General features: G+C 35.8%; 1 protein-coding gene and 1 pseudogene across 1 annotated transcript; one reads left to right on the forward strand and one right to left on the reverse strand.

Annotated features, from left to right (window-relative positions):
- The first annotated feature begins 375 nt into the window (after positions 1-375).
- On the forward strand, positions 376-2,145 carry LOC111387595 (uncharacterized protein At3g17950-like). The gene is made up of 3 exons (XM_023012167.1): positions 376-459; positions 631-780; positions 1,542-2,145. The coding sequence occupies exons 1-3, from the start codon at positions 448-450 to the stop codon at positions 1,998-2,000; spliced, it is 621 nt and encodes a 206-aa protein (XP_022867935.1). The 5' UTR covers positions 376-447; the 3' UTR covers positions 2,001-2,145.
- A 161-nt stretch (positions 2,146-2,306) lies between these two features.
- On the reverse strand, positions 2,307-5,970 carry LOC111387594 (annotated as a pseudogene).
- Between the last annotated feature and the right edge of the window lie 6,707 nt (positions 5,971-12,677).

Below are 12,677 nucleotides of genomic sequence, written 5' to 3' on the forward strand. Positions count from 1 at the left end.
GCTGAGACGTTCAGTCGACTCTCCCCTCCTATGTGGGGTCCGAACCCTTACAAGTGAGTAAAAAAGACAGGAGGAAAGAGCCCAAAATAATTTATAATACACTGCAACATTGTTTAATGAATAATATGGTACCCTAAACGTATATCCGTAGTAATCGATAAATGCTCCATTTTTTAAAAGTGGGCAGAGTAATTGGAGTCCTACTCCCTCACCCAATTCACGTGAAGTCAAATTACTTTTGCCAGTTTTAAATGGCCCAAATCCATTATTTTTAGTAAATATTTATTTCTTCTCTGCATTTGTTTCCTTTTCCAGGGAAAAGAATAAAAATATTGGATAGAATCGACACTTTTAATTCTTCCCATCAGTTGATGTAATCCCTTCAACAGTTGTGAAATTCCTTCAACATTTGTCAAATTCCCACTCTGCATTTGGGGAGTTCAACAAATGGCTCACCAGGTACTAGCTTCCACCCACGCACCCACCACCGAGAAAGAAGACCCAAAAAACACACACATGCACAAAGCGATTAAGCTTGTTTTGTGACTTAGCTTGAGTAATGGGATTGTGTTGAATAAGAAAATCTTGAAATCTTTGTAAAAATTATTTGAGATTTCTTGGTTTTTGCAGGAAGAAGGGTGGCCTTTAGGTCTGCAACCACTAAATGTTAGAGTTGGGCTGGTGAGGAATCGTGATTTCAATGGCTCTATTTCTTTCAACACTTTAATCACTGGTTCCCCCACTTCTTCCACTGATTCTTCTTCTGATCTTGATACTCAGGTAACATTATACCCAAATGGATTTTTTTTTCTCTGTTTAAAAGAGATTATTTTGGTCATAGAATATCATTCTATCAACAATCTAACAAGCCCTTCAACTAATTTTTGATAATCAATTAGTCCCTGTTACCTCTTTTTTACCTTTTCTGGTAAGAGTAAACATTTCTCTGTAAAAGTTGGCTTATTTTCTTTGTGCATGTTCATGTTGGTTCGTTTTCTGTGTCAGATTGGGTCATGCTTAGTAAAAGTTAATAAGGTGTGCAAATACTCTCTCTTTTCACATGGCCTAATGATGTCGCTTTCACTCTTTCACTAGCTAGCTAGGCATTTGTCCAGTTTGTTAATTAAAGAACCCGCATGGAAACTGGTGAAAAATTGATGTTATATCATGAGTACTTGTAATTTGAACAGCTACTGGGATTGTGAAATAAAAATTCAAATACAACTGATGCCATTCTTGAAGGGATGGCTTGAGCTAATACTTTTTTTTAATGCATTATGAATTTATTACAGAGGTTATGCTACTTTGACAGAAAAGTGATTGACAGATGGAGTGACATAATGTTAGTTGGCAAGTAATTGAATGAAAAATTGACCGTGTTTAAAAAGCAGATGAGTGTCATGTGACAATATGTCAATGATTATATCACTGTAGCATGATTCTTATTAGAGATGGTTACATTGTTATTATCTAGATGATAACCTTTGTGGATTGTTTACTAGCTTTGTCCTTGTTATGTTAATGCTCTTCACCTGTTTCAGTCCACTGGTTCTTTCTTCCGCGACAAGAGTATCACTCTCGGGAACCTCATTGGTATTTCGAGCATTCTAGAGCTCTCAAGAAGATCAACAAGGGGAAGAATACCCGAACCACTAAGAAACAGGAAGAGTTACAAATCCAAGACTTGGTTTTTTTCACTATGCTCGAAGCTAAGCACTGATGCTGTAAGCATTAACAACACCTCATCTCTTGGTCACTTTCTTGAAGCAGAAAGGAGAGCTGCTAGCAATTACACAAGAAACCAGAGCCAGGATGCTTATGGTCCGGATGATTTTGCTTATGTTCCAGACCCGAATTCATTATTTGTTGAAGGCCATGTTGCTCCACCTCAGTCAAGTTCTTGGCTGGACTCATCAAACGGTGAAAGAAACTTCGAGAGAGACTTATTCCAGGATGGTGATGGATCTCCAATTCTTTTCTCATGTTTGTGTGGCCATTGATGATCAAGTTCTCATTTGAACTGTCTGTACTCTCTATTTTTGAGTTGAGTTAGAACATCTTCTTTTTTCAGCCTATTTCCATTGTTGTGCAAGGAAATATCCTTTCATGGGGTGTTTATCTATATTATTGTCATCCATTAATCTAGTCTTTATGTTGGCTAAACTCCCTAGTCGAGTTCAGTGTCTATAGTTACATTATGCTTGTATATGTTTAATAGGGTGGACTCAACAATATTGGTCAGTTGTCTAAATAAGAAAGTGAAGAACAATCATAGAATAGCTAAATTTAGAGGAATGGACATCTTTCATACCATACAAAAGTTTGATCTTTCACTGGAAACTCAGCACGTAAAATAGAGAAAACCCTCTATATTCAAGAAATTAACAATCATAAAACCGCATTTGACTTGAGACTGCCAGATATTTCAGATTTTACTGGTATTATTCCCAATTGCTCTTCAATATAGTGCTAGGCCGAAGTTATTAAGATCGAATGTTGCAAAAGTACGATCTCAGCTTGACGCGTTCCAAGCCCTAAGTCTTATCAAACTCCTCATTGCATTCGGCACCAACCTTCCCTGAATTGCAGCTTAATCTCCCAAACGAACCCAAGGATGACAAACTCTTGAAGCTGCTGCTCCCTTCACCAAGATTAAATGACTTTCTTGTTCTTCTAGGCATTGTTGAACTGAACTCCATCTCCATGTCACCATCAGTTTTGTTCTTGGCATCAACTAACCGAGTAATGCCAGTTCGACAGAAGGGACATTGTAGAATTTTTGCAGAATTAGCGGCGGAATTGGGTTTCATGTGACAGCACAAAGCCAGAGTGCAATGAGCACACATCTCATGACCACATTCTTGAACCTCAATTGTGCACTCATGCTCGAAGCAAATGCAACATATCTTGGCATCATCGGCCTGCATGACAAGAATGTTCCCGTTATATTCCTCGATCATAATAAAGAGTAAAGACTAGGTTTGTTTTTGAGTAATCATTTCACGACAAAGCTACAACACCATCCACCGAACTCAACCGGACAATTAACAAGATCTTTTCTTTTTTCTCTCTTAATAGTGTCTATTACTATCAAATCCAACTTACCCAACATGCCAAAAGTGTTTGTTGTTCTCGAAGCAGACCTATGAATATTAAACACAGTTGTACACATGATTGCTATTCCATTTAACTTACTAACAACGTGCTTAGGAAGTTACTGACAAAAAAAAACATGCTTAGGAAGTGTTTATAAAATGTTTAAATTATAAATAGATAGAAATTAGTAATGAATAAGTGGATAGCAGTCGTAAATTCCTCAAAATGTGTAGATAAAAAATGACTTGAGAGTTTTTATGAACAGTTTATAAACACAAGCCAAACATAGTTAAAAATTACAACTCTTATCTTCCCAAACAGAATATTCATTGAAAACAAGTAGCAAGTAGAGACAGTGCACATTGAACCTTGTCTCACTCACTCCGCTCTCCCCAGTATGGTTACTATGCATTTTCAAATGAATCTAAAGCAGTATGTATCATACATAAGCATTTGTACCACATCTTTAAATTAAGAATATATCAGAACAACATAAGACTTGTCATCAAGGAGCATTCATTTGACCCTTTATATAACAAATTTGCATGCCTGGACAGAGGAATACAAGTCATATTACTCAGCCTTTCTGATAGTTGTAAAATTCTTGGACATCGCATAGTTTTTTAAGATAACAAGGATGTTCCACAAGTTTAATTATGGCCATTTTCAACATGAACTGAATCAAAAATCTATAGAGATTTACTCTTAACGAGACATTCATTTATGTGACATGCAATTCAAAATACTTTTGGCAGGGTTTTGCACCTCAAAATCATCGTCAGTGCCACCAGAACTAGAAAGTTGTGGAATTGAGTCAGACACCTCCATCAAGATCGCTTTTTCTCTCTTTATATTGGCTTCAATTAGGGCTTCCTCTAATAAAACTTTTGCCTCAGGATTCAGCTCACTGAAAAATTTCAAGGACGAAGGCCAAGTCAAAGGCTCAGGAGCAAGAGGATTTAACAATGCAGCACATGCTTCATGTTTGTGCTTCATGGCAACCAAGTAAGGTATTCTCCTGCAGATATACCACACATATCAATAAGATATTTGCTTTTACCCGTGAACATCAGAAAATAACTCTCTGTTCGAAAAACACACACACAATATCAACATGGTCAAGGACAGAATTTCCCAAAGGTTAACAAATGATATTTTGTTCAATTGGTTGCATTGCGATTGAACATTATTCCATAGTGACGGCAAAAGCAACATTAAAGTAGACATCTCAAATTTGAGGTGTCCATATTCTCTAAGCGTCTTCACCCAAAACATCTCTACTGTATAATGGATTGATTCATTGATCTCAAAAGAATTCTATAGAGACATGAAATTACCCCATGAAACTATCCGAATAATTACCTAAATTTCTCAATTAGTTAAATGAGAATTATTAAAATTTAATTTTCACACCAAGACTTAAAACCAGTAAAACAATTAAATTTCAGCTCGTATGTGCAATTAGTTAAGTGACTTCACTGGAGATGCATTTGTTTGGAAGAAACTTCCATGGCTCACCCAGAGGAATCTCTCTGAAGATGATCAGCACCCCAAGCAAGCAAATCCTGAACAGAGTCCAAAAAACCACCCCGTGCAGCCAAATGAAGAGGTGTACTCCCTGGGCAGCTGCAAATATTGTCTGTCATTAAATCTGATAATTGCAACAAAATGCTAAAAGAACTAGCTTAAAGGTATACCTATATCCACCAGTAGAAGCACACACAAGAGCCCCACTGCTCAATAGAACATGAACGCAATCTCGTCCTCTTTGACGAGCAGCCAAACGCAGTGGGGTTGCACCACTTCCATCCCTTATGTTTACAAATCTCGAAAACCCCCTGACCTCCCATTTGAGCACAGTAATTAGCTCGTTGTTTTGAATAGCTAAACATTGGTGTACATCAATATAAGACGACATAGGGAGAAAAATAGTCACCAAGACCGTGCAACTGGAGTGAGCAGCAGAAAGAATCAATTGTAGGCAATCCGAATGGCCATAGTAGGCTGCATAATCTAAACAGGTTCTTCCATGTAATGTATCAAACAACAAAATCTGCAAAATAAAATAAAATAAAGAAAAAACCCGAGAAGAATTATGGATCAAATTAGTAACTCCAGTGCATTAAATACTGAAACCAAAAAAGGAAAAATCATTGAAGCAAAATGCAATGATCATACATTTGCTCCAGCTTGAATCAGTCTTCCCATGCAGGAAATCTTGCCATTCGTAGCCGCTAACATCAATGGAGTCTGATCCCATCAGAATCCAAGAAAAGGATTACACATATTTAGCATTCAAAACAGACAAAAATCTAAGAAAAAATGCATCTCGACTTAAAACTGCATGAAAATAACAGGATGAGCTTCCCTTAAACAAGAATCAAACAAGACACCTGTTTGTGGAGATTCAAGATATCTGGATTACTGCACCGATCCAAAAGCACACAAAGAACCTACCAAAGTACAGAACGAAGAAAATTTGATCAAAATGCACAGATATAATTAAGTCGAGAAGATGAGAAAATACAAATAATCACAAATCACAGAGAACCCACCTCGATCTCCCCAGTTGCAGCAGCCCCGTGAAGTGCAGAAAGCTTCCCATGAACGGTTTTCACCATCAACAAATTTGGGTTCTCATCGGCCATTGCTTCGACTGTTTCAAGCTCTCCAGTTTGGACTGCAATGAACAGATCATTTTCGCGGAATTGTCCGCAGCTCAGCCCCTGCCCCATTTCCTCGGCATTAATGAAAATGTCTTAGATTGTCGGTCACGCGCCACCCTCCACGGCGGAGTAGGTTTATGGGGTGATAAAAGTGGCGCCGTAGTGGAAGGGGGATAAGGGTAAATGTGAAGTATTGAAGTGATCTTGGAGTCTGGACTTAATACTAATTAATATTATTTCAGAGAAAAAATCACCAATTATTTTTGTTTTTTTGAAGGACTTGACTTTTTAATTTGAAATAATTGCAGGAGAAGTCCTCAATTTTTTAAAATATGTAGATTATATCCGAACTTCTAAATTATGCAGCAAAAGGTCCCAACTTTCAAAAATGTGCAATGAAAAGATCTGTGGACTGTTTCCATCCAAATATATAATTTGATTAATTTTATGAAAGGCAAAATGATCTTTTAACTTTTAACTATGAAAAAAGGAAAGTTTTCATCGAAGGTCCCCAAACATTTCAAAAAAGTACAACGAATGTCTCAAATCTTTAATAAATGTACGTAGAAAAGACTTCTAACGATTTTCATCCTAAAAGCAACCAATTAACAAAAATATTCATTTTCCCTAATCCACACAGCTACCTAACTGCAACGCCTAACCCACCCATTAGTAGGTGGGGAAGCCTCCGCTACTGTTATTTTTGAAGAGAATTTATAAATCAATCATTTTTGCCTAATTCTTGCTAAGAGAAAATGAAATTGAAATGGATCGGGCTAATGATGCAACGATGGTCACTAATGTTGTGTAAGATTGAGATTGATAAAAAAAATTCATCTTCCCGACCTACCCAACCTAAATCCCCTACCTTATAACACATCCATGGAACAAACCTCTTCTACCTTGACTGGTGAGCCTCATAATATTCACCATCATCCAAGCTATAACCTCGACTGTGTCAACCATCACCAGCTCATTTTCATATCCATCAATTTCATTTCCTATTAACAAAACCCTTTAAAAGAAATGGAAAGAAATAACAAAGATAGATAAGTTCACTTCAAAATCCAAGATATCGATGGCACGCAGAGGCTGGCCCACCTATCAATGGGTGAGGTTGGATGGATTAGGGGGTTAGCGTTTGGGTTAGGTTAATCGGAAAAGATGAATATTTTTGTTATTTGACATATTTTTGGATGAAAATCATTAGAGGTCATTTTGGCAAATATTTAGCGAAGGTTTGCGACATCCACTGCATACTTTTGAAGGTTTTGAGATATCAAATGCAAAATTTCCTTCTTCTTTTTTTAAATTAATTGAATTTAAAAGATTACTTTACCCTTTTTAAAATTGGTCACATTATAACCAAATATTGACCTTTAATCAACTAACGTGCCTCTGGACATAAATGGTCTGAAGGTCCTTTCACTGTAGAATTTTGAAAGGTTTGGAATATTCGCTGCTACCATTTAGAGGTTTGAATATAATCTTCACATTTTTAAAATGTTTGAAACCTCCACTATAATTATCCCTTTTTATGTTTAGTAAGGGTGATAATTTCACTTTTCCAATAGCTAATAATGAATTAAATTTGGTTGATTTGATAGAGGGGACGATTGGAGAAATTTGTTTCAAAGTTACTAATATTAATTTTTTTTTAGTATAAAAATTAGTAATAAAAAGTGGACGAACTAGTCGGTTCTACTAAAATAATCAATAATTGGAGGAGAACCAATCCGCTAACATAGCAAAATTCGAAAAAAATAATAATAATTTAAAAAACCAAGGAATCAGTTTAATCAAATTTTCATGTTGTATTCTTGAAATAGAATATTATATTTACCTATATATTTTAACCAGACTTTCAATTATTGGTTCTACTTTATTTTGAATCAATTGTTAGACTAATTTTTGAAAATTTTGAAAAGCAAAAATATACGTGAATTTTTATATTGGTCCTATCCAACAAGAATCCACCTTTTTTTGAAAAAGAAATGCACCACAATTTAAAATGGATGGCTATATAGAAGAATTGCCCTCTTTGGTTTAGATAAAAACTAGATTTTAATATTTTTTTTATAAAGTTGATGAAATGTGTGATTGAAAAATTAATAAAAGTTAATGAATTTTATACTTTTTTGGTTCAAATAATTAATTTTCAAGATTTAGATTCCAATTTCAAGCTATAGAATTAGTAATTAATAGCAATATTGGGTGGGATAATTATTAAAGCTATAAAACCATCAAGCTTTAGCAACAAAGTTTTTTTCCGAAGCGACCTCATGTATGTAGCCAGATTAGTACATTGTATACTAATTAAATTATCAAATTCATTAGCAATAAGAAATAATAAATAGCACGAACAAAATATATTTAGTTTTCAGCATTTTTAATTTAACAAAGTGGAAATTACATGGTCTGAGTATTTTCAAGATCTCATTTCATAATCAAAAGTTATAATTTTTTTTTTCCAAAATTCAGATTGTAATTCAAATATTTAATTATTATTTAACTAAATTAAATTAAAACCGCGAGTCTACCCTACCCACCCCACCTCAACTTCTATCCCCACAAAACCTAATTCATAGTTTCAAACACCATTCAATATTCACGCCTACTTCACCTATGGTGCAGCCACTCTCAAGACACTTTACTCCAGGGACTCTTCAAGGTGATTCACATCGATACTCTTCTCTTCTCTCTCTTTATCACCATTGAAAGACCATCACAGCAGTGTCATCGCCACATCGACGCTGAGGTGGCATCCTCCTCCCATACCGACGATGTCATCATAGCAGCGCCAAGTGTAGCAATAGTAGCGTTGTGCTGTCGTTCGCAATGGTTCCAAGAGGTTCTAGGCAGTGTTGTAGTTTTAGGTTGTAGCAGTGTTCATAGCACCGCTGTTTGGCATCGATGTGTTTGTCGCGACGATCATCGTGGTTTTGGGGTGGTCAATCTTAAAATGGAAGCAGCAGCAACGTGTGAGGCGCTGCTTAGTGCAGTGTTTGTCGCGATGATCGCTGTGGTCTTGGGGTGGTCAATCTAAAAATGGAAGCAGCAGCGACGTTTAAGGCATTCATCTGTGCGGTGTTCACTACGATGGTGGTGGTGGTGGTGTTGTGGTATTTAAAACTATAGTGTTGTTGGTGTTTTAGTTGTGTTGTTGTTGGTATTGTGGTGGTGGTGCTAGGGTTGTCAACGGGTCGAGCTGAAAACACGAGCTCAGCTCGGCTCGGGCTCATCACGAGCCGAGCTCGTGCTCGTTTTGAAACAAGCCAAGCCGAGCTCGGCTCGTCCAAAAATGGGCGAGCTCGGCTTGTGGGCCGAGCTGAGCCCGGCTCGCGAGCAGACGTCGTTTTTTCATTTTTTTTTTAAACAAATAGGTAAATTGGAAAATAAAAAGGTAATTTTAATTTTTAAATCGTGAATTATATATAAAAAATTAGGTAAAAAATTTAAACCCTCCTCCTTTATCCGGACTTGGGACCGGCTACTTAAATTTAGAGTAGGCGGAGTTAAAAATTGTGTTGTTTGTTTGTTTGTTTGTGTACAATTTTTTTAAAAAAATTTTAAACAGTATTAAAAATTATTTTTTCAAGCAACGCTGCGCGTCCCCTTGCATATAATTTTCGAAGAAAATCCCTTCTAAAAATTGAAAGGGTAATAGAATGCCCTTTCAATTGTCAGAAATCTTTACTTCGAAAATTATATAAAAGTCTTTCACTTCGAAGATTATATATAATCTTCAAAGTGAAAGACTTCTGACAATTGAAAGGGCAATCATTCGATTACCCTTTCAATTTTAAGAAGAAATTTACTTCAAAAATTATATGCAAAGATATGCACAGAGTTGTTCGAGAAAAGAATTTAAAATGTAGATATATAGTAGTAATAGTACCAAGAACTAATAAAAATTTAACTAAATTGGTGGAAATGAATTTTTTTTATTTTTTTTAACTAAAAGAGATAAAAAAATAAAAATGAAATCTTTATTTTTTTTTCTTTTAAAAATAGATAAAAATATAAACTCTCCTCCTTTATCCGGGTTTGGGACCAGCTACTTAAATTTTCAGTCGGCCGAGTTAAAAATTGTACACAAACAATTTTTTGTAGCGTGTACAATTTTTTAAAGAAAATTAAAAGTAATGATAAGAAAAGAAAAGTTTTATCAATATAATTAAATCAAATATCACTTACTTGACGACATGCAATTTCGGCATATTTATCTTGTAGTCGAAAATGAGCGTTCTGTCAATCGTTAATGCACATTAACGCTTCTAAAATATCTTCTTTCAGTCGGCTCCTGACCTCACTCAAAACTCTTTTACCTGCACTAAAAGCAAACTCCGAAACAATAGTGCTAACCGGAGGTGTTAGCAGATCTTTTACAATCGCAGAAATTATTGCCCAACGTCGTTCATACCTTCGCCAGAATTCAATTACTTCGTCTGAACTTTTTTTAATTATTTTATCTGTTGGCATATTCTGGTTGAAATGATCAATTAATTCAGTAAGCAATGCATTATGACTTGAACCTGTAGATGTTTGATGAGAATGAGATACAGATGGTGACGACATGGTAGTGGCAGTGGTAGTAGATGAACACATTGCAGATGAATCAAATCTATACGAATCAATGCCTTGAAATAAATTAAATATTTCCACATCTCCTTCTTCAATTTCAGCGGAAGGAGTAGGTGCAGATGATACCCGACTAATGTTGGTACCCATTCGGCTTATATATAATTCATACATTTCACATAATATTTGCTCTAAATTTCTATATGTGATAAATGTATCAAATGTTAAGGCGTTTGAAATTTGATCAATTATATATTTAGTTCTCGATAAATTATATCGGGGGTCCATCACGTATGCTAAAGGAAATAACATACGTAAATCTTCCCAATATTTTCTAAATTTTAATTCTATAACAATTATAATTTCACTAAAATCGGTGTCATTTCTGTATTTATGAAATATTCTTGCAATTATATAAAGACTTTCAAGCACCATACAGCTGGTGTGATAGTAAACGCCTGATAAAATTTAGTGGTTTCATAAAAAAGATGTCAAAAATTTTTTAACTTTCAAAGCTATATTTCAATCACATTCAGTCAATATACCCTCGTCATCACTTCTAACATGACTATTGTTATAAAAGTCAGTTATTAAATGTTCAAAACCTTCACATGACTTTAATAACAAGTAAGTAGAGTTCCACCTATAACCTACGTCGCTAACAAATGTTTTAGCATTTTGCACTCCTATTTCGGCACAATAATCCTCAAATGCTTGTTTTCTACTTGGGGAGATTGTGATATATATTAGTGCGTTCCTAATGTTTTGAAATTCATCATTTATATGTTTTAAACCATTTTGGACAAATAAATTCAAAATATAACATACACAACGAATATGAAACAAATACCCACCAAAATCAGGTTGTAGTACCCTATGCAATTTTTCGACAACTACTTTATTAACACTAGTATTATCGAAAGTAAATGAACAAATTTTACCTTCGCAATGATATTCTCTAACGATACTAATAATAGCATTAAATATATTATTAGCGTTATGAGGAAACTCAATAATTCTAAAAGCGATAATTTTTTTATGCATGCATCAAAGTGGGTCTATATAATGTACAGTTGCAGCTATATATGCTCTTTTGTTAATCTCTTCCCATATATTCGAAGTTAAAGATATGACACCCCCATATTTTTGTAAATCCATAATTAATTGTTGTTTTGTTGAAGTAAAATATTGTATTGTATCAGAACGAAGAGTGTTTCGACTTACCCCAACATACCTTGGTTGAAGATATTCTTTCACATATGAGATGTAGTGTTGGTTGTCAATTAATGCCAAAGGCAACTCAGCACCAGCAACAAGTTTCTCCATTCCGGTTCGAGCTTTCTCCTTCGAATACACTCATGTGGATAGGGGTGCAGCAGAACCACCGGCGTCTGGACTGCCAAATTGTAATTGTGTTTGACAGCTTGGAATGACGGTTGAGATGGGTGGTACAAATTCCTCTTTGCCATGCCGATCTTTATTGGCAGTATTTACATACTGCTTTGGATTCTTGAACTCCATTGACGATTTTTCCCGTTGAAATCAAGTTAAAGTGATCCCAACATTTTGCTTTTTTTTACCCTTTCGCTTTCCCTTCGCATCAGGAATGTTTAATTCAGCCTCTTCTTCCTGATCGTGTTCCGCTTCAGGAACGTCAATATCATCCAAATTAATTAGATAATTTGGATTACCGCTTACATGACGTTGAAAATTCAAATATGGAATATCGTCAGGTAGGGTTACGTCATTTAGACCTTCAAATTGATTCTGAAATCGACTTTGCGGTGTCATAGGCGAATCGTTTCCTCCCACACCGAACAAGTCTTCGACAAATGTGCGTGGATCCATTTGTTTAATTTGTAATAAGTAATAACTAGTAGAAGAATAATTGTATAAATGTAGTGAGAAATGAAAATTGGATGAAATTTCAATAAATATAGTGAGAACTGAGAAATGAGAATTGGATATTGTATAAATTGTATATAAAAAAAATTTAATTCAGCGACTGAAACGGTCACTGAGTTTTGTCAGTGACCGTTACATAAAGTGACCGAAACGATCACTTTTAAAAATGAGCTCGTGGCTCGTTTATAACGAGCCACTCGCGGGCTCGTCGCTAGCGGCTCGTTTTTGGTGCGAGCCGAGTGGGCTTGGCTCGCCCACCGAATCGGCCTGCTCGACTCGTGTTTTTACAAACTCAAGCCGCCCACGAGCTCCGTTTTCGCGAGTCGACGAGCTGCTCGACCCATTTGCCACCCCTAGGTGGTGTCGACGATCGCGACAGGTGTGGTGATGTCGACAGTGCCAATGTATTGCCGCAATTGGTTCGGAGTG

This window comes from Olea europaea, unplaced genomic scaffold (assembly GCF_002742605.1).
Source record: "Olea europaea var. sylvestris unplaced genomic scaffold, O_europaea_v1 scaffold4100, whole genome shotgun sequence".
NCBI lineage: Eukaryota > Viridiplantae > Streptophyta > Magnoliopsida > Lamiales > Oleaceae > Olea > Olea europaea.

Bases quoted from the DNA above. Each gene is read 5' to 3' on its own strand.
- LOC111387595 (XM_023012167.1), top strand. The intron at 781-1,541 runs GTAACATTATAC...CACCTGTTTCAG, and splicing joins CTTCTGATCTTGATACTCAG to TCCACTGGTTCTTTCTTCCG.